The sequence below is a fragment of the Colobus angolensis genome, unplaced genomic scaffold (genome assembly GCF_000951035.1).
Source record: "Colobus angolensis palliatus isolate OR3802 unplaced genomic scaffold, Cang.pa_1.0 Scaffold245, whole genome shotgun sequence".
Classification (NCBI taxonomy): Eukaryota; Metazoa; Chordata; class Mammalia; order Primates; family Cercopithecidae; genus Colobus; species Colobus angolensis.
In genome coordinates, this window is record NW_012115655.1 from 2,153,099 (window position 1) to 2,173,367 (window position 20,269).

The window sequence follows — 20,269 nt, forward strand, 5'->3', positions numbered from 1 at the left end:
TTCGCCATGTTGGCAAGGCTGGTCTTGAGCTCCTGGACTCAAGTGATCTGCTTGCCTCAGCCTCCCGAAGTGCTGGGATTACAGGTGTGAGCCACCGCACCCAGCTGAAGAATGAATTCTTGAAAAGGGAAATGTTTCTAAAATTAAGACGTAAAACACTGATCATAATATATCGCAGCCCAGGATGTTCCCATAAGACTTTGAATCCACTTCTAACAATTCTCTTAAGCCAGTGATCTTCTCTACAGATTGTTACACCAGTTGGATTCACAGTATGATTTAAAATATATTTATCTTAATTTAAAAAAATTTTAAACATTACCAAATCTTTAGAGAAAAGATAGCTTTTAGGGTCAGGACTCTGCTTAGTTACTGAGAACCCCGCAGCTATCTTAAATTTTGCAGGTGCTATAAAATATCATACATAATCCCTCTCCCCAAGAACAAACCCTTTCTGTCTTGGATTCTAAACTTCTAAGCTCTCCCTTAAGCTCCCATCTCCCATTCATCCCTGATCCTGTCTTCCCCACAGTGTCATGATCCTAAACTTCTGAGATAATCTTCACTCCTGAGTAACCTTAGGTGTAGCCCCTGCTTGCTGAAACAGCTGCTGGTTTCATTTGTTCAAAGCCTTCCTGAGAGACTGAGCTAAGAGTAACATGCCAAACATTTTGATCACCTTCACGGAGTAAAACCACATGACGACAGAATTTCCATCATTTCTCTCCCCTAAAGAGTTATTCAAAGGACAAAGGTCTTTTAGGCCTCAACGAACTATTAAGAAACATGCCAGTACCTACTGGTTTTCACAGCTCCAGCCCCATGTTTCCTTCCTACTCCCCGCAGCCTTACCCTCCCTCCTACCAGGAGAGTTTTGGCTTCAGATCACTCTGTCCTGATGTGCTAAGAGGCAGACAAGGGCCTCCCCATACTTGAACTTGTATCTACTTGAATTTGCACCTGTCAGAACAACAGAATCTTAGATATAATGTAAACTTATAACCATATAAATCTATAAAACATAAGCCTCAACTTTATCACAGGACACTGACCATGAAAACACTATTCATTCACTAGAAGAATCAAATCAGAATGAATCTGTTGAGAACAGAAGAGGGGACTACTCACAGGGTTGCCAGATAAATATAAGATGTCCGGTTAAATTAATTAATTAATTATTTTTTTGAGACAGGGTCTCACTCTGTCACCCAGGCTGGAGTGTAGGGGTGCAATCTCGGCTCACTGCAACCTCTGCCTCCCAGATTCATGCCATTCTCCTGTCTCAGCCCTCCCCAGTAGCTGGGATTACAGGTACCCACAACCACGCCCAGCTAATTTTTGTATTTTTAGTAGAGACGGGGTTTCACCAAGTTGGCCAGGCTGGTCTCGAACTCCTGGCCTCAAGTGATCCACCCACTCAGCCTCCCAAAGTGCTAGGATTACAGGCGTGAGCCACCATGCCCAGCCCCAGTCAAATTTAGATTCCAGAAAAACAATGATAATTTTTCAGTGTAAGTATATTCCATGCAGTATCTCACTGGGTGTCCTGTGTCTGTATTTGCTAGAACAAGCCACCCTATTCCACTGGTGACAACCAGTGCAGCTTCGCACTGCCTTTCTACAGGTCATCAAATCAATAAATTACAGGTTACATAAATCAATTTTATATCTCTTTTCCTATTCTTTATGCGTACTACCCAACAGGAAGCAACAAGTTCTCTTGCAAGATGCACTTGCAGGGTAGGTGAAATAGAGAAAACACTATACTTGCCAATCTATCAGATCTCCAACTCCAATTTAAAAAAGAAAGAAAGAAAATGATGTAAAACAAGACACAGGGTGAAAAGCAGGGCTCTGCAACATCGTTAATGAGTTTCAAGGTCTGTAAAATGAATCAAAGCAGCAAGTCCCATCCTTGTTATTCTACATTCCATCTTCTAAAAATGATGGGAGGGCAGATGCTTTTGGGGAGATACAATCCCAGGAACAGTTTTGTTGTTTTCAAAAGGCTGCCTTAGATGGTCCCCCAATTGTGGCAGACTTCCTTTAATGTACTCAGAAACATAATAAACAGTTGCCTTACACCTAAAAAACAGCCCTCCAACCCTCATAAAGTCAACGTAATTCTAATTAATAAACATCTGAAGATAAGAAGAAGAAAGAACTGGCTTAGAGTTGGGGAGGGATTAAGTAATAAATACTTGTTATCTTCTTTTTTCTTTTTTTTCTGAGACAGAGTTTCCCTGTGTTGCCCAGGCTGGAGTGCAGTGGCGCGACCTCGGCTCATGGCAACCCCCACCTCCCAGGTTCAAGTGATTCTCCTGCCTCAGTCTACTGAGCAGCTGGGACTACAGGCGCACGCCACCATGCTGGCTAATTTTTCGTAGAGATGGGGTTTTACCGTGTTAGCCACGCTGGTCTTGAACTCCTGACCTCAAGTGATCCACCCACCTCAGCCTCCCAAAGTGTTGGGATTACAGGTGTGAGCCACCAAGCCTGACCATAAATACTTGCTATCTTGTGCCAAGCATCTAATTAAAAAAAGAATAAGAAGGAAAAAAAGAGACTGAGACCGCCAAGAGGAATAAGATAGCAGGGGTCTAAAGTCTCATGGGGCATCAAATAGAGCTGTGGGTGGTGCTGCTTCTACTATTAACTCTGAAGCTTCCTGGAGAGAGGAGGGACCTATGATGTGAAAGCCACCTGCTAATCCAAGTCCTCACTACTAAGCAGGAGATGAGAGCCCTCGAAAAACAAGGGGAGGATCAACCTACACTACAGGCCCTTACTTTATTCAAAGTGCTACCAAATCCATTCACTAAAAAGAATACAGAAATGAACAGCAGGGAGAACTTATAGTCAAACATTTGCCTTTCATCCACGACCGGTTATTGCGGATTCAGCAAAATAAAGCTCAGAGTCCCATTAGGCCATTTTTTTTCATAAGACTCTGGCTCTTGGTTTTCTAAGTGGCCACGCTGGGGTCAGGGAGGGGCACATTCAAAGACTAGCTTTTTTCCCCCTCCCTCTCCCCCTCCCTCCCCCCACTCTCCCTCTCCTTCCTTCCTTCTTTCTCCCCCCTCCCTCCCTTCCTTCCTTTTTCTTTCTTCTTTAAAAAAAAAAAAAAAAAAAAGATAAAAGTCTCACTCTGTTGTCCAGGCTGGAGTGCAGTGCCATGATCATAGCTCACTGCAGCCTCGACCTCCTGGGCTCAAGCAATCTTCCCACCTCAGCCTCCCGAGTAGCTAGGACTATGAGCGCACGCCACTGCGCGTGGCTATTTTTTTATTTTTTTGTAGAGACGGGGTCTTGCTGTGTTGCCCAGGCTGGTCTTGAACTCCTGGGCTCAAGTGATCCACCTGCCTCAGCCTCCCAAAGAGCTAGGACTACAGGCGCGAGCCACCACGCCTGGCCAGGACTGGCTTTCTTGACCAAATAAAAGTCACCTGGTCAACTGTAAACAAGCAGAATATAAACAAATCCCAGGAACTGAGTTTCCACGTTTCTTAAGAAGAAAATCCAATTTGTTGTCTCCTGAACCTCCAAGATGATTATATCCATTCCTCAAACATGTGAGCTTCAAGCCTTCACATCAGCAAAATTGCTTTCGTATTCCTCTCACCGGCCAATAAAGACAAGCAGGGGCATAGGAGCTAATCTATGCAGTGGCAATGTCAAAGAATTCCAGCCCACATGGCGTCCCCTTTTTTCTGTTAAGTATTAACCACTGTCAAATATCTATTTCTCTCCACCCTCCCAAATATACTCCCCTTCATATCATGTATGTGTATTATCCTGAAGGAACAAGGAAATAGCCAAGGTATGATCAACTAACCACCTGCAAAAAAAGAAGCTGATACTTACTTAACTGCATTTCTCAACATGATCTAGTTTTACGACTATTTCCATGTCACTGCTTTCCCTGCATCGTGAGTAGCAACCACAGGGCAGGAAAAAGAAAGTATCAAAAAGGATTCAGCGTTTCAACCAATCAAAGTGACAGTAACAGAGATCAAGGGGAAGATGCCCTACAGTGCTGGTCTTCTAGGTTTAAGCCACTTCAAGGCCCAGTGAGTTGCGACACATCCATGTCAGGACCAGGTGGAAGGGGCTAGCTCTAAAGGGGAACTCTGCAATCCTGGGAGCTCAGATCACGGCCGTCCAGAAAAGGTAAAAATTCACATTAATTTAAAAAGGTGGTAAGTCTCGTCCCTCAATTCAGTCTCCTCCACTGCCCCCTTTTTCTTACCGACTTGCCAAAAGGCCAAAGCCAAGCTTAAATCCAGTGAGGCCAGCCTGTGCAGCCCCTTGAACAGAGCCAGCAGTTAGTTGTGTGGGGAGGGCTCCTGACACTGGGACAGGGAAAGGAGCCACTTACCTTAAATCTGTCAACAGCCACCGAGGCTTCTGAGAGGGACTTTACTGAAAACGGTGTTACTTTCAAAGCAAAAGTCATGGAATTGAAGACTGTCACCACTGTGAAAGCCTGAAAATAGGAGAAGAGAAGAAACTGTACCTAATTATGCTATGCAACTGAAGTAACCTGACACCATCAATTTCTTCTCAGGTGCTAGGAAGGCTGCAGCTTGACTGTCAGATGTTATTACAAGTCAATTACTTTTTTTTTTTTTTTTTTTTGAGACTGAGTCTCGCTTTGTCGCCCAGGCTGGAGTGCAGTGACACAATCTCGGCTCACTGCAACTTCCACCTCCCAGGTTCAAGCAATTCTCCTGTCTCAGCCTCCCGAGTAGCTGGGACTACAGGCGCTCAACACCACATCCAGCTAATTTTTTGCATTTTTAGTAGAGATGGGGTTTCACCATGTTTAACAGGCTGGTCTCAAACTCCTGACCTCAAATGATCCGCCTGCCTTGGCCTCCCAAAGTGCTGGGATTACAGGCGTGAGCCACCATGCCCGGCCACATTTTTTTTTTAAGTAGAGTTTTTGAGACCTTCAATTAAAATTGCCAGTAAATATGAACCACGAGACGATCTGTAATTTCAGAATTAAACTCAAATTTAGGTTGACTAAAAACAACTCATACACTATTTGAGCATAAGGGCTGGCTCCCCACTCTTCTGCTTCTCAGCTTAATCCCATGAATGAAAAAATACCTACTAATTCTTGGGGAAACCTCCAGGTCCAGTAAGAAGAAGATCAGAGCATCATCTCCATATGTGGTATTTTTTTTTTTTTTTGAGATGGAGTCTCGCTCTGTCACCCATGCTGGAGTGCAGTGGCGCGATCTCGGCTCACCATAACCTCCGCTTCCTGGGTTCAAGCGATTTTCCTGCCTCAGCCTCTGGCAAATGTGGTATTTCTAAAATGTTCCCCATCCCTGAGGGTTCCCTGACCTGTGCTGCTGTCAGATCGAAGCCCAAGGTCATATGAACAGAGAAGGTCACTACACTGGCGATCACCACCACAATGGGAGCCACACCCACAGTGATGCTCTGGAAGTACCCGGCTTTTTCCAATATCCGACGCTCCTCCTCACGGATTTCTATGAAAAAGCAAGCCAATTTCAAAGCAAGTTAAAAGCAGCCTAGGGATGTTGTTCCTCCACCTCCAAACAAGACTCCGTAGGTCTCCAGCCACTCTTCAACACCTATGACTATCAACTTTACCACTAAAGCTGGTATAAAAGGCTGAGGTTTGAAATGGATCAAGTGACAGGAATGAATCTAACAGAAAGCAATCACTATATATGAACACAATGATCACCTTCTATGATACCTTTTTCTGATTTTTCTTGTCAGTTTCTTAGGTTTAGAAAGAATGAACACATTAATTGTATCTGTAATTGGCAGTTGCGTTTGCTTACCCGGTTGTTGCTTAATTTTTGCCTCAGGAATTACTAGGAAACACAACACAATGACACTGGAGAATTAAAAAGGGACTAAGAGGCTGGGCGTGGTGGCTCAAGCCTATAATCCCAGCACTTTGGGAGGCCAAAGCAGGGGGAATCACCTGAGGTCAGGAGTTCGAGACCGGCCTGGCCAACATGGCGAAACCCCGTCCCACTAAAAATACAAAAATTAGCTGGGTGTGGTAGTACACGCCTGTGATCCCAGCTACTTGGGAGGCTGAGGCCGGAGAATCGCTTGAACCCGGGAGGTGGAGGTTGCAGTGCGCCAAGATTGCACTACTGTATTCCAGTCTGGGTGACAAAGCCAGACTTTGTCTCAAAAGAAAAAAAAAAAAGGGCGGTGGGGAGGTAACTAAGATTTCGTAGAGTGCCTGCTGTATGTTGGCAGTGGCACAGAAGCTTCCATACAAAAATGCAGTAACAACAACTGGAAGATAGGTGAAATATAATTTCTATAGGCAGAATGATTTCTTAAATATTTGCAAAATCAACCCCCTTATTAGCAAAGCAACCATACAGTACTGAAGACCATGGAGCAGGAAGCAAAACAATAAGATACTTTTTTTTTCAGATGAGGTCTCACTCTGTTGCTCAGGCTGGAGTGCAGTGGCACAATCATGGCTCACTGAAACCTCAACCTCCGTGGCTCAACTAATCCTCCCACCTTAGCTTCCCAAGTAGCTGGGACCAGAGATATGCACTACCCTGCCCAGTTAAGTTTTATTTTTTGTAGAGATGAGGTCTCACTATGTTGCCCAGGCTAGTGTCGAACTCCTGGGATCTAGTGATCCTGTCTCTCCTTCCAAAGCGTCGAGACTAAAGGCATAAGCCACCTCACCCAGATAATACTTTTTTTTTTTTTTTTTTTAAGATGGAGTCTCACTGTGTTGCCCAGGCTGGAGTGCAGTGGTGTGATCTCAGCTCACTGCAACTTCTGCCTCCCGGGTTCAAGTGATCCTCCTGCCTCGGCCTCTTGGGTAGCTGGGATTACAGGCTGTGCCATCACGCCTGGCTAATTTTTGTATTTTCAGTAGAGAAGGGGTTTTGCCATGTTGGCCAGGCTGCTCTTGAACTCCTGACCTCAGGTGATCCACCCGCCTCGGCCTCCCAAAGTGCTGGGATTACAGGCATGCAACACTGCACCTGGCAAATACTTAACTCTTCTAAGAGGCTATGCACTGACCTTAAAGGTGTTACCACTGCCTAAGGCATTGGGGAACTATCTTCACAGCTAGTTTGTAAGTCACATAAAAACACTGAACTCCTTACTTTAACATTTATTATACACCTTGGCCATGTCTATAATGAGTAAGAACACTCTTTTCAAATTAATACCTACAGGTAAAGATATCAGTCAGGGGCTGATGGATGAGGGGAATCTCAGAAAAAAGACCATAAAACTATAGAATCAGAGAGCCAGAAGGACCACTGGCAGCCATCCTGCCATCAACCTGCTGGCAGCTGTCCATTCAGAATCCATTTGTTCTACTCCAGCAGAAACAAACTCACACTTAACAAGGCAGCCCCATCCACTGGGGGGCACCTCTTGAGTGGTCACCTCCTCTGGATGCTTCTTAGCTTAACAGCCCTCATAAAGCAAATGCAGATTTCAGAACTGGACATCATGTCCTGAAGGTTACTCAATGAAAGGAAAACAGCTGCCCTGCTCTAAACACTTTTTCTTTTTCTTTTTTTTTTTTTTTTGAGACAGAGTCTCGCTGCAACCCCCAGGCTGGAGTTCAATGGCGGGATCTCAGCTCACTGCAACCTCTGCCTCCTGGGTTCAAGCGATTCATTCTCCTGTCTTTGTCTCCCAAGTAGCTGGGATTACAGGAACATGCTACCACACCCAGCTAATTTTTGTATTTTTAGTACAGATGGGGTTTCACCATATTGGCTGGGCTGGTCTTTAACTCCTGATCTCAGGTGATCCTCCTCCCTCAGCCTCCCAAAGTGCTGGGATTATAGGTGTGCGCCACTGGCGCCTGACCTGAACACTGTATTTCTACTCCACCTATAATGTATTGACTGTTTTACAGCATTGGACTCAGCTCCTGATGAGGTTATGGTCCACCAACAGCCCCATCTCTTTTATTTAAATTAAGTATCTATGCATTTGTTTTTAAGTATCTCCCGCTTCAATTTCATCTGTTTTAAGGCACACTGGTTCAACTTGTGTTGAGATCTTTCTGAATGCCCCATCTGTGCTATTTCTCTTAGCTTTACTGGCACTTACATATTTGACAGAGCTAGACCAGCATCCAGCCATCCTGACTCCCAGCTTACCTCAGAGCCTCATGGCCAGGCTGGAAAATCATGGGCAGGATGAGAATATACACAGGGGGCTTTGAAACTGAATTATTCCTAACTAGCTGTGTATTAACTGGGAAAAATCCATTTTCCCAGGTCTCAATTTCTTCATCAGTGAGATGAGGTTATGGGTTCAAACCTCTAAGATCCCTTTTGAACACAAAGATTCTATGATATTATGTCCTACGATACTAGACACTAGTCCTAGTATGTAATGTGTTCAGAAAGCCAAGTGTGTGAATAAGACCCAAAGAATCCAAAGTCCTTCTACCACGTGCACATACGAAATCTTTAAACTTACTTTGAACACTTTGAGAAAATGCTTTGACCCAGGCATACATTTTAATAAATTTAATGTAGGTAAGAACTTCATTCATCTTCTGGACACGTTCATCCGTGGCAGCCACGCATTTTCTCCTGAAATATGCTGTGAGCCGTGATGCAAACATCTGAAAGGAAAAGCGATGCCACACCAAATGAAAGCTCATTCAAACTTGAGAACTACCTAATCTGCTTAAGGTCATTCTCAATAAAATAAGCATATAATCCTGTTTGCTAGGATGTTATGTAGTTGTACTGTATTTAATAAAAGTGACCTACTGAATTGTAATAAAACATTACTGAATTCTTATCTCTTTGTAAGGCAATGAAGACAAGTAAGTATTTATTCTCAATAGTGACCACAGATACTGCATGTTTCCAAAGGGGAGGCAGGAGGGCCCTATCACTTAGCACCAACTCCAGCGCAGTGACTCAAACATTCCTACGTCAAGTGAGACACGGCTCACTGGCTGGCCTTCTCATTCAGACTCTTTTTCATGCAAATGACACCTTACCTCCTCTGAAGTCAAAATTCTGTCCCAACGGAGCAAGCACTATCTAGCTCTAGATTTAATCTGCTTTGAGGAAATTTCCAATCAGAGATGTGACACTTCAGCAACGCCTACTATAACCCAATGGAAGTAACTCACTTCCTAAGGAGAAGCTGCCAAGATTCAGCTGGGAGGCTTACTCACCATTGCTGGGTAAAAGAGGATAAAAACAGCTGATCCCAGGAAGCCTGTTGGTCCCAGAATAATTACATTATAAATCATGCCTAAGATGGCAACAACGGGTCCTCCAGCCAGCAGGCTGCCAACGGCTGCTGCCTCAAACATCCTCTGCCCGTCATTGGAGCAAATGTTGATGAGCTGTAAGATACAAAGAGTAGTGAGGGGGCCCTGCAAGGACATGGTTCATTCATCTCAGGAGGCAGGGCCCTAGAGGAACGAACCTCAAGCTAGGAAGTTGCCCTCTGCTGTGAAGCAAATACCCCTCACTCACCTCACCCAGGGATTTCTCTTTAATGTTCTTCAACTTAAGGATCTTCTTAAATGCCATGGTTAGGATGGCCCCCCGCAAGCGGACACCGGTTCGGTAATTCAATGCCCAAGTCAGTGCAAGCGACCAAGACCGCACGATTTCTGTCAGAAGGAGGCCCAGGACTAACAACAAGCTGTACTGCAGGTTAGACTCTGTTGCCTGGGTATACTCCAAGAGGTGTTTCACCATGAAGGCCTACAGGGAGAGATACACACCAATGTCAACATCTCCACGGCACTCAAACACAATGCCATAGTTTTATGTTAAGTTAGAAAGAGTAGGCAGCTCCACTCAGGGACCAGTGTGCAAGCAAAACAAAACTTTGGAGGACCCAGTTATTACAAGCTGCCTGCAGTAATTTACTCAGGGCATTCTGCAGGAGCTAGGTCTAATTGAAAACTTTCTTCCTTACAGGACACCATCAAAACCATTACTCTTTCTAATGTAACATAAACCTATCAATGAGCTGAAGTTAACTCTAAACACATGGTCATTCAAAAGTACAGCTTTGACCTTATTCCAGTATCTCCACACATGGATACATTTCTTTACATGAAATTAAGACCTTTTTTTGGATCATTTCAAACGTGCTTATTTGATAAAAAGGAACAGTGTACCTACAGTTGTACTGGGGAAGAGTGAGAAGTGCATTTGCAAAACATTCCTGAAAATAAACATCAGCAGTTTAATAGTACAGAAGAGAGCAAACAAAGCAGGCTATCAAAACTCCAGAGACCCTCCCATGGGCCCACCCCACTCCCAACTCCCTCCCAAAAATGAAAACATGTTACCTCAGGCAGTATATGTCTAACACCACCTGCAGAGGGAAGGCGGCCAGCCCCCAAGAACCACCGAGTGCCACCTCCAGCTGAGGTCCTGCAACGCCGGAGCACACACTCACACAAGGCACATTCAGCAACAGTATTAAATACCAGGAAGTGGGAAGGAATGTACTTTTATTGAAAATGAAAAAATATGAAAGTACCATCTTCAAAGAGCATCTCACAAACACTGTACAGCAGGTGAAGCATTGCAGTAACATACATTGAAACATACAGAGTCAAATTATACAGGACTAGCCATCTAACAGGTCATCTGGCCTCCGACGGTTGTTTAACGACACACAGTAGAAATAGAGAATAAAACCCATATCTGTTTTCAGAGTCCAAAGTAGTATATCAGGCTGACAGCACTCAATCAGTGAGGGCTCCTGAGGTTGCAATGATTCTGCAATGGAGTAGATTCTCTAGGAAAAAAGACCTTGCTGCTAAGGAAAGAGAATTAAAAACAAAACAAAACGAAAAGCTCCCCAAAGAGGTGCTCTGCTCAAAATGGCTGGTGCCACTGGTGCACTAAGCTGTGAGGAATTACCTCTGCTCGGGACAGAATAAAAAATCCTAGGCCTCAAGGAAAAACTGGTGGCATCCTTCTGGGTCTTTTCAAGTCCTTGCATCTAAAAATCAATCTTGATTGACAAAAATAAAACAAAAAACAACAACAAAAGAAAGCCAAACAAATCCCCCACCCTAAAGGAAGAAAAAAATTAACGTGAAGCCCATCCACCCCTATACCCAGGTTCCTTATAGCAAAGGTGACTGCAGCTGTAAGTCAGAGCTGAATGACAGACAAAAATGGAGGCCAGACACCACGGTCCGGAGGTAGCTACGCTGAATTCCAGAACCCAGAATCTCTCTGGGTTAATTTCTTGTTTTTCCTGAGATTAAATTAATACCAGATGTCCACTAGGTCCTAGGAGATCCCCACCAATCAGATTTTTGCCAAGTCCCAGGAAATAACCTGATCAAATAGGAGACTTCAGATTCCAAGAACTACTGTATTCCACCTCTCCCCTCCCTCAGACTTTTAGATTTATATCCATTGCTTGGGTCACCACTGTATACAGCCGGGTTGCTGGTTTACTAGCAAGAAGATTGGCTTCTTTTCCAGTATGCAATCCAAAATGTGGAACTGAGTCACAGGGCCAAAGCCCCCTTTTCCTCACGTGAAGCAACTCAGTAAGATGGCGGTGCAGTGAAGCCTGTTCCCACACACCTCAGCACTGATGGAGCAGTCTCCAAAGGAAGGCTGAAAGGACAGCAGGTGGTTGCCTTGGGCTCCTTCCTTCCCATACCTTTAGAGTGCCATTTTTCAGCACCAGATAATAGCATCAGCGCCTCCCAGAGGGGAGGAGCAGGGAAGGTAAAAGACATAGTGAATGTTTATACTATGCGAAACTTTCAAAGGAGGGGGGAAAAAGAGGAAACAGCAGATTAAAGAAGTTCCAACACATCGGGTTTTTAAATAACAATGACATTTCAAACCATTTTTTAGGGGATAAAGAAAAAAGAGATTTCCACAAAAAATCCAACCAAAATTTAGTTTTTAAAAAGTTACAAATGTATCATTTAAATCTAAACAAACTGGAAGAAAACTTGAGACTGTTAGCATAGCTGTCTGGCTGTGGAAAGCATTCCCAGTGAATAAACATTACCTTACCTGAACTCTTGGCGAGAGATTCTGCCCAGCTTGACTCTCTCATTCTGACCGCAGAATACAGCCATCCTGAAAATTCTAAAGAACAGCTTCTGTCACTGGTTCCACTACAGAGAGACTCCCCCCAAATCCAGATCCTGACAGCACCAAGCAAGCTGCAGGTGGAGAGAGGTTGGAAGGGTGGGAAACTTACCTCTCTAAGGGTTTTACACTGTCCTTTCCCCAAAAGGCCCTCAGGCAGAGTTAGCATTCACCAAGAGATAGCACTGCAGGAGGCGGCCTTCTCTTGCAGATCTAGGTGCGATGCTAATTCTTTATACACAGATCACAGGTGAGGCCTGGTCTTTTAGAACTGTCTTAATCCAAAAAGGCCCCAAAGCATCTCTGTAAGTGTAGCAATGTGGCTACACAGGACCATACTGTTAGAGAGTCTGGTACTCCATGAACATTATTATGACCCCCAGGCACCCTGCACATATGGCGCTAGTCCACTGGCATCACCAACGCCTTGGATCATCTTGGCGTATAAATGTCAGCATCAGCTGGCCGGTAGGTAAAAACAAACACAGCACAACAACTTGATTGTGTTTCATTTGTTCTGTGTATGGCTACCAAGGTTCGGTGAAACCCGAGCAGGGACAAGAAATAAAAATGCCGTTTTATTTGGGGAGCCCGTGTGTGGACAGTCTGTCCTTACACAGGTTTCTGTAAGGACAGATTAAGCTAGTTTGAAAGTCATGCCAGATTAGGAAACTTGCAAAAATCTAAAACGAATATTCCTCAAAAGGATTTAAGGCCACAGAGAGGAGGTTTACTCACTGCTAGTACTAATCTCAAAACCAGCCTGGTTTTTCAATTTCCAATGGAAAAGAAACATATTAGAATTGGAGTTCCAAAAAAGGAAGTGTGTATTATTTACACTTTTAAATCTATAAGAGACTATGGATGAGTCCATTGCTTTCTCAGTTCCAGGACAGAATCCCATGAAATAATACTGGCCTTAAGATGCTCTTCCCTGAAAGGGCAGAGAGAAGAAAAAGCACGCTGCTGCTTTCCTATGAAACGAGGGCTCTTAGCTTTCCCTGGCAGCTAGAACAGTTTCCTAGAGGTTAGTATCCCAGTGTTCTGCACCATAAATGAGAGATTACGGAATATACGAATGTTCGGGGGAGTGACCATGAAGCCACCAAGCTGAATATGGATAGGTAAGTTTTTTTCAAAAAATAAAAATAAAAATCCCAACAATCCATGGAATTTTTTTTTAGAGGGGAGTCAATGAAGTTCTTGCATTGGCCAAATGGAATCAAGAAAGCCCATGATCACTTTATTCGGAAAGCCTGCATAGGGTGCTACCCAGAGGAATGAATTCTATGAGGTAAGAGCAGCCACCAGCTCTGTAGTGAAACAATGACAGAAGCTCTTCTTGGGGGAAGCTGGCTCTATGAAAGTGTTTGCCATTTTGGTAAATTACATAACACAACATTTCAGTTACATGGTCCTTCTTACTTAAAACTTTTATATAAAGTATGTTAGTTGGTCAATTATTAATAATATAGAAACCCAATACCAGAAAAGTAGCGTTCTCTGCTTCAGAAAAGAGATCAAAACTTTAACAAGAGGCATCAAACGTCAAAAAAACAAAAACAAAAACAAAACTGCAAATTAGTTTTACCTAATCGCCATGCATCTGAGGCACATACTTACCGAAACCATGAACCTCCAGCTTTACCCACACACGGAAAACGCACAGTACAAGCAGTACTACTGCTCCGATGCCTCAAGGCAAATGTGTAGAGAATAGATTTAATCAAGGTCTCAAGTGTAAGGCAGCACAGCAAGTGTAAGAAACAGGTGCCCAGGAAACAGAGTGAACGTCAAAGGCTCTCTTGTCTACTCTGCATCAGTACAGACTGGGGAAAACCACGGCTGCCACCCCAACGCTTGCCACACAGTTACACTATAAGTCAAACTTAAACGGACTCCAGGTCAGACTCTAAAATCCTCGACAGTCCTCTAGTTTTCTCAGGGCTTATTTGCCACGGACCCGCCAAACATGTGATAACTCTGCCTCCAGGCACTCGGTATGTCCCCGGCGCTGGCTCACCAGCCCAGGCCACATAATGTGCTCTCGCTCACTCACAGCACTGCAAGACAAATCTGCCTGCACCGACTATCATTTCATGTCAACACACAACCGAGAGGCACAGTCCTGTGCAGAACTGGAGTCAGTTCCATTTTACCCCCGCCCAGAAATCAAGCCAGTTCCATTTCTTCTCTGGCAACACTGCCCTTTCATCCTCAGCTGTTGCCAAGCCACCATTCACTCCAAAATCCATCGACCCCTTTCAACAGTCCTAAAGGCATCTCTAAGACTGCTATCTAGCCCAAAGCTGAGCACAACCCCTGGAACAGAATAAGAGTGTTAGAGCTGGCCGTGGCCGGGCCCCTGGAGACTGTCGGAAAGGATGGTTAGAACTTACTGGTCCACTGAAGCCAGCCAGCTGCGTGATCATCAGGCACACGATGGACAGGATGAGCCTGGTGCGGCAGAAGATCCACACAACCCTTCGCAGGGAAGCAGCGTCTGGCCCAACTTCATTCAGTTCTTCTTGCCACAGTCTCTCTAGTCTTAATAAGGGCACACGTCCTCGTTACACATCTCCCCAGGGGAAAGGCACACCTAGCTCCCCGCTTGCCACCACTTTTTTGTCTCCAGGTTTTGCCACCACTCACATAAGTCTCTCCTTTAAAATTATGTACACAGTCCTCACCTTCTGGGAAAAAATACCATTCCTGGGGAACTACATATTTACCCTGTATAGGGAGCCTCCCAGGATACAGAAAATGATGAGAACAAAAGCCTTTCTTTCCACCCAGGAAAATGATCCCTGAATGCAATTTGTGAATAAGAACTTCCTTTTTCAGGGGCCCCCGACCCTTTCTGAAGGTTCCTGTGGTAAAATGTGAAGTTGTAAACTACATTTTAATCATGACAATCAGCTACCACAAAAATGTATTCTGTCACAAGGCAGCAACATAATCTCCCTGCAGACTCAGGAAGAGAAGCGGGGCTGAGAGAGAGAGAGAAAGCCCGTGGTTAAAACAGGATCAAAGGTGAAATAGGAGATAAAGCAAAAGAGCAAAGAGAAAGTCATCCCCAGGCCGCCCACCCTCCACTGGACAGCTTGGCTCTTTAAAGACACAGAGCTGTGGACTTCACACTCCTAGCTCAGGCCCTGCCCACCCCGCATGGGGGAGATGAGGGTGGACCAGAGGCACCTACCTTCTGCAGTTCACGTCAGAAGACTCGTGCTTGGACAGAGACCACACGTCTTCCATTGAGAGTTCCCCCTTCTTGTGGGCCACACGGGCCAGAGAAGAAAGCCACGAAAAAGTCATACAGGAAAAAAGCCCAGCATTGTCCACTGGGTGCTGGTGTCTAAGGAGAGAAAACCGAAATCACAAAGCTATCAACACACACGGAGAGGGCAGCTCCTGTTTAAAAGACAGAGTTTAGTGAACAGAGCTCTTAACTAAAGACAGGTCTCCCCAGCTGATCTAATCTTGGCCTGAATGTTCTAAAACAGCTTTGATGGGCCGGGTGTGGTGGCTCACACCTGTAATCCCAGCACTTTGGGAGGCCAAGGTGGGCGGATCATGAGGTCAGGAGATTGAGACCATCTTGGCCAATATGGTGAAACCTCGTCTCTACTAAAAATACAAAAAAATTAGCTGGGCTTGGTGGTGCACACCTATAGTCCCAGATACTCAGGAGGCTGAGGCAGGAGAATCACTTGAACCCAGGAGGTGGAGATTGCAGTGGGCCGAGACCGTACCATTGCACACCAGCCTGGCGACAGAGCAAGACTCTGTCTCCAAAAAAAAAAAAAAAAAAAGCCTTTGATGCTTCATGTCATCACCCAGCAGGGCATCTTACTTGGAAGTAGTCCGGATGGGCTTCAGAGCACTCAAGCCGTGGTGGTACTTTCCCTTGGGATGCTCCTCGTCCAGGATTCTGAGCTGAGAATGCATGGAGACATCCAGAGAGAGGCCCTCGGCTCGGGCGGCTGTTTCCAAGGCATCTTGGCATTCCAACTATTCCAGCAGATAGGGAGAAAGGCAAGAGCACAGTTAATACACAGGCAAGAGGCAAACGGAACTGATGAAACGGGCTCAAACTGCAAACTGGACTCATCTTAACTGAGAAATCCCAAGCAAGGGTCAGGAGGTTAAACACTAACTTTGTATGATTTGAACCCACTGGGGAACAGTAAGCTAGATATTTAAAAATTTTAAACAGTTTTCTTTTTTTTGGCCTCTTAGGTTCTACAGAAAAACTGATCAGATAGTACAGAGTGTTCCCATATACCTCTGTACCTCCCCCATCCTCCCCATCTGTTTTTCCTATTATTAACATCTTCCATTAGTGTGGTACCTTTGTTACAATTGATGAGCTGATACAGATTCATTATTAACTGAAGTTCCATAGGTTACATTAGGGTCCACTCTTTGTTTTTTTGGGTTTTTCTGAGATACAGTCTTGCTCTGTCACCCAGGCTGGAGTGCAGTGGCACGATCTCAGCTCACTGCAACCTCCAACTCCCACGTTCAAGCAATTCGCCTACCTCAGCCTCCTAAGTAGCTGGGATTACAGGCATGTGCCACCACGCCTGGCAAATTTTTGTATTTTTAGTAGAGGTGGGGTTTCACCATGTTGGTCAGGCTGGTTTCGAACTCCTAACCCCGTGATCTGCCTGCCTCAGCCTCCCAAAGTGCTGGGATTACAGGCATGAGCCACCGTGCCCGGCTCTGTTTTTGTTTTGTTTTGTTTTTCTTTTGAGATGGAGTCTCGCTCTGTTGCCCAGGCTGGAGTGCAGTGGCATGATCTCGGATCAGCCTCCCTGGTTCAAGCAATTCTCATGACTCAGTCTCCGAGTAGGGGGGTTAGAGGCGTGCACCACCACACCCAGATAATTTTTGTATTTTTAGTAGAGATGGGGTTTCACCACATTGGCCAGGACGGTCTTGATCTCTTGACCTCATGATTCGCCTGCCTTGGCCTCCCAAAGTGTTGGGATTATGGGTGTGAGTCGCAGCGCCCAGTTTATGGTCCACTCTTTGTGTTCTATGTTCCAAAATTTACATTTTTATTACCAACGTTTTATCTTCTGTTTCCCAATATGGATTGAGAGTCAATTATTTCACTACTAACTGCAAATCTGATTGCCCATTTTCTATGACAAAAACTTCCATCAGCTCTAATTAAACAGCCCTGCCATGCAGAAAGAGCCTGGATGTACAAGTGCCTCCCCTGTCTCATCAGTAGCAGGAAGAACAGAACATGAGTTCTCATCCTGGCTGCACAGCTGAAGAGCTATACACTTCCCTGCAGCATAGGGCAGAAGCTCTCATGAGCTGAAATATAAAGTTACACGTATTGACTAACTAGAAAGTATATAAATGTTCATTAATTAGATTAACAAAAGTGCGTGCAAAAGTGTATTCTAAGTCTGACTGTGGCAGAAGAGGGTGGATCAAGAATCTAGACATGCTTATCCCCGTTTACTCTAAAAGTAACTCAAAAGTTTATGCTTTCCTGTTATAGAAGCAGAAGCTTCATTTTCCTCAATTTCCTTATCTTCCTTTTCTGTCTTAGCAGTGAAAGTCACATTATTACAAATATTTCCAGCAATTATTGTGAAATAGTAAAAAACAGATCTCAGCTGGGCATGGTGGCTCACACCTAAAATTCTGACACTTTGGAAGGCCACGGCAGGAGGATCGGTTGAGCTCAGGAATTCAAGACCACCCTGGGCAACACAGCAACACACCGTCTCTACAAAAAGTAAAAAAATCAGCCGGGCATGGTGATGTGTGCCTGTAGTACCAGCTACTTGGGAGGTGGAGGCAGGAGGATCACTTGAGCCCAGGAGTTGGAGGCTGCAATGAGCTATGATCGCACCACTGCACTCCAGCCTGGGTGACAGAGCAAGACTCTCTCTAAAAGAAGGAAAACAAACAAACAAACAAAACAAAACAAAACAAACCAAGGAGAATAGATCCCCAAATCAAGAAAAAGTTAAGTGGTTTAGCACCTAACACACCAAGCCTTATACAAAGCAGTCAATTTTTATACATCACCTCTTTTTCCACCAAAGAACAGAGGCAACTTAAATATTAACAGAACTGAACAGGTAGAATTTTGTATACAGGGGTCAGCTGGATGGCTGGGCAGATCAAACACAATAGCTTTAGTTCACAGCACAGTTAAGTATCTTTAGATAACTTCTTGGTATTAGGAAAGCACACAGCCCTGCAAAGCACACTCCCTTCCTTTTGTCAAAGGCAAGTCAGACCAGTGTGAAGAGAACAATGGTACAACACGACAGGAGTCAACAACAAGAAACGAACTCAGAACTCAGGCCGGGCGCGGTGGCTCAAGCCTGTAATCCCAGCACTTTGGGAGGCCGAGACGGGCGGATCACGAGGTCAGGAGATCGAGACCATCCTGGCTAACACGGTAAAACCCCATCTCTACTAAAAAATACAAAAAAACTAGCCGGGTGAGGTGGCGGGCGCCTGTAGTCCCAGCTACTCGGGAGGCTGAGGCAGGAGAATGGCGTAAACCCAGGAGGTGGAGCTTGCAGTGAGCTGAGATCCGGCCACTGCACTCCAGCCTGGGCGACAGAGCAAGACTCCGTCTCAAAAAAAAAAAAAGAAATGAACTCATTCTTATACGAAGTCCTTATGTATAAGGTCAACACTTAATCTAATGGTTAGGGACTATGGCACTTGATAATGAACTGAGGACTGCTGAGATTCAAGTACATTACAAAGGTTTTTCTTACCTATAAGCTGCATATAACCACAAGGGGAAGGAAAAAAAACTCCTGGGTTAAGAAAGCAGAAAGATACACTAAAAATACAAGCACACCTATTTTAAGTGAGTAGAAACTGGGAATCTGTACGGAGTAGGTACAGAATGTTACAGGGACCAACCTTATTTGGATATCCAAAGCTTCAGAAGACGACAAAAGATCTGAAAAATGTCACTTCAAATATACATTGGGTATCTGCCAAAATGGACTATACGCTGGGCTATAAAGTAAACCTCAACAAATCTCAAGACTGACATCATGTATACATGCACTCTGACCACTTTAGGATTTAATTAGAGCTCAGTAGCAAAGATTTTTTAAATCTCCGAATGTTCAGAAATTATGCAATATACTTCTAAGTAATAATGTAAGTGAAAGAAGACATCACACAGGCATGACAATTTGTACCTATATCATCTCAACTTCTCAGGAGGCTGAGGTGGGAGGATTGCTTGAGCTCAGGAGTTTGAGGCTACAGTGAGCTATGATCTCACCACTGCACTCCAGACTGGGCAACAGAACAAGACTCTCTTTAAATAAATAAATAAAAAGAAGGCGTTAAACGGAAACCAGAATATATTCTGTACTAAACAGTATGAAACTACAATACATCAGCATCTCTGGGATACAGTTAAAACAGAGAATAGAGTGAGATTTTCATTGCCTTTAAAGTATATATCAGAAAAGAAGAAAAAGAGAAATATTAATGTTTTCAGCTAGGGGTTGACAAACATTTCTGTAAAAGGCCAGAGGTAAATATTTTAAGTTTTGTGGGCTAAGAGGCAAAATCAAAGATATTAAGTAGGTACTCCTATTACAAGAGAAAACAAATCTCCACAAAATGTTGACACAATTCAGATTATAATAATTGAGTACAATTTTTTGTAATACACATCTACTGATGAGAAGAATGAAATTCTTTTATGGGGGAATAACATTTCACTTAACTGAGGTTTAAAATAGTTTTCCCTTTCATCAAAATTGATTGCAAATACTCATCTATGGATACTGATTTGCAATGAGATTCTACAATTCCACTTTTGCAAATGTCTTCATGAAAGTACACTGCCGGGCTGGGTGCAGTGGCTCACACCTGTAAGCCCAGCACTTTGGGAGGCCAAGGCGGGCAGACTCCTTAGGTCAGGAGTCTTAGACCAGCCTGGTCAACATGGTGAATTCCCATCACTACTAAAAATACAAAAATTAGCAGGGCATGGTGGCACACACCTGTAGTCCCAGACTCGGGAAGCTGAGGTAGGAGGATCTCTTGAACCACGGAGGCAGAGATTGTAGTGAGTTAAGATTGCGCCACTGCACTCCAGCGTGGGCAACAGAACAAGACCCTGTCTCAAAAAA

General features: G+C 44.4%; 1 protein-coding gene across 3 annotated transcripts in view; it reads right to left on the reverse strand.

Moving 5' to 3' along the window:
* The window catches only part of ABCC5 (ATP-binding cassette, sub-family C (CFTR/MRP), member 5), a 97,115-nt gene that overhangs the window by 51,398 nt on the left and 25,448 nt on the right, over positions 1-20,269 (reverse strand). For 2 of the 3 annotated variants that reach the window (XM_011945810.1, XM_011945811.1), the window contains exons 3-10: positions 15,973-16,130; positions 15,319-15,474; positions 14,516-14,663; positions 9,504-9,737; positions 9,197-9,370; positions 8,482-8,629; positions 5,356-5,504; positions 4,379-4,486 (exon numbers count right to left, since the gene is read on the reverse strand). In XM_011945810.1, the coding sequence (XP_011801200.1) occupies positions 4,379-4,486; positions 5,356-5,504; positions 8,482-8,629; positions 9,197-9,370; positions 9,504-9,737; positions 14,516-14,663; positions 15,319-15,474; positions 15,973-16,130 (1,275 nt within the window). Of the gene's footprint in view, positions 1-4,378; positions 4,487-5,355; positions 5,505-8,481; positions 8,630-9,196; positions 9,371-9,503; positions 9,738-10,481; positions 11,628-12,038; positions 12,114-14,515; positions 14,664-15,318; positions 15,475-15,972; positions 16,131-20,269 lie in introns of those variants that run through there. The other variant, XM_011945812.1, reaches the window with a different exon arrangement.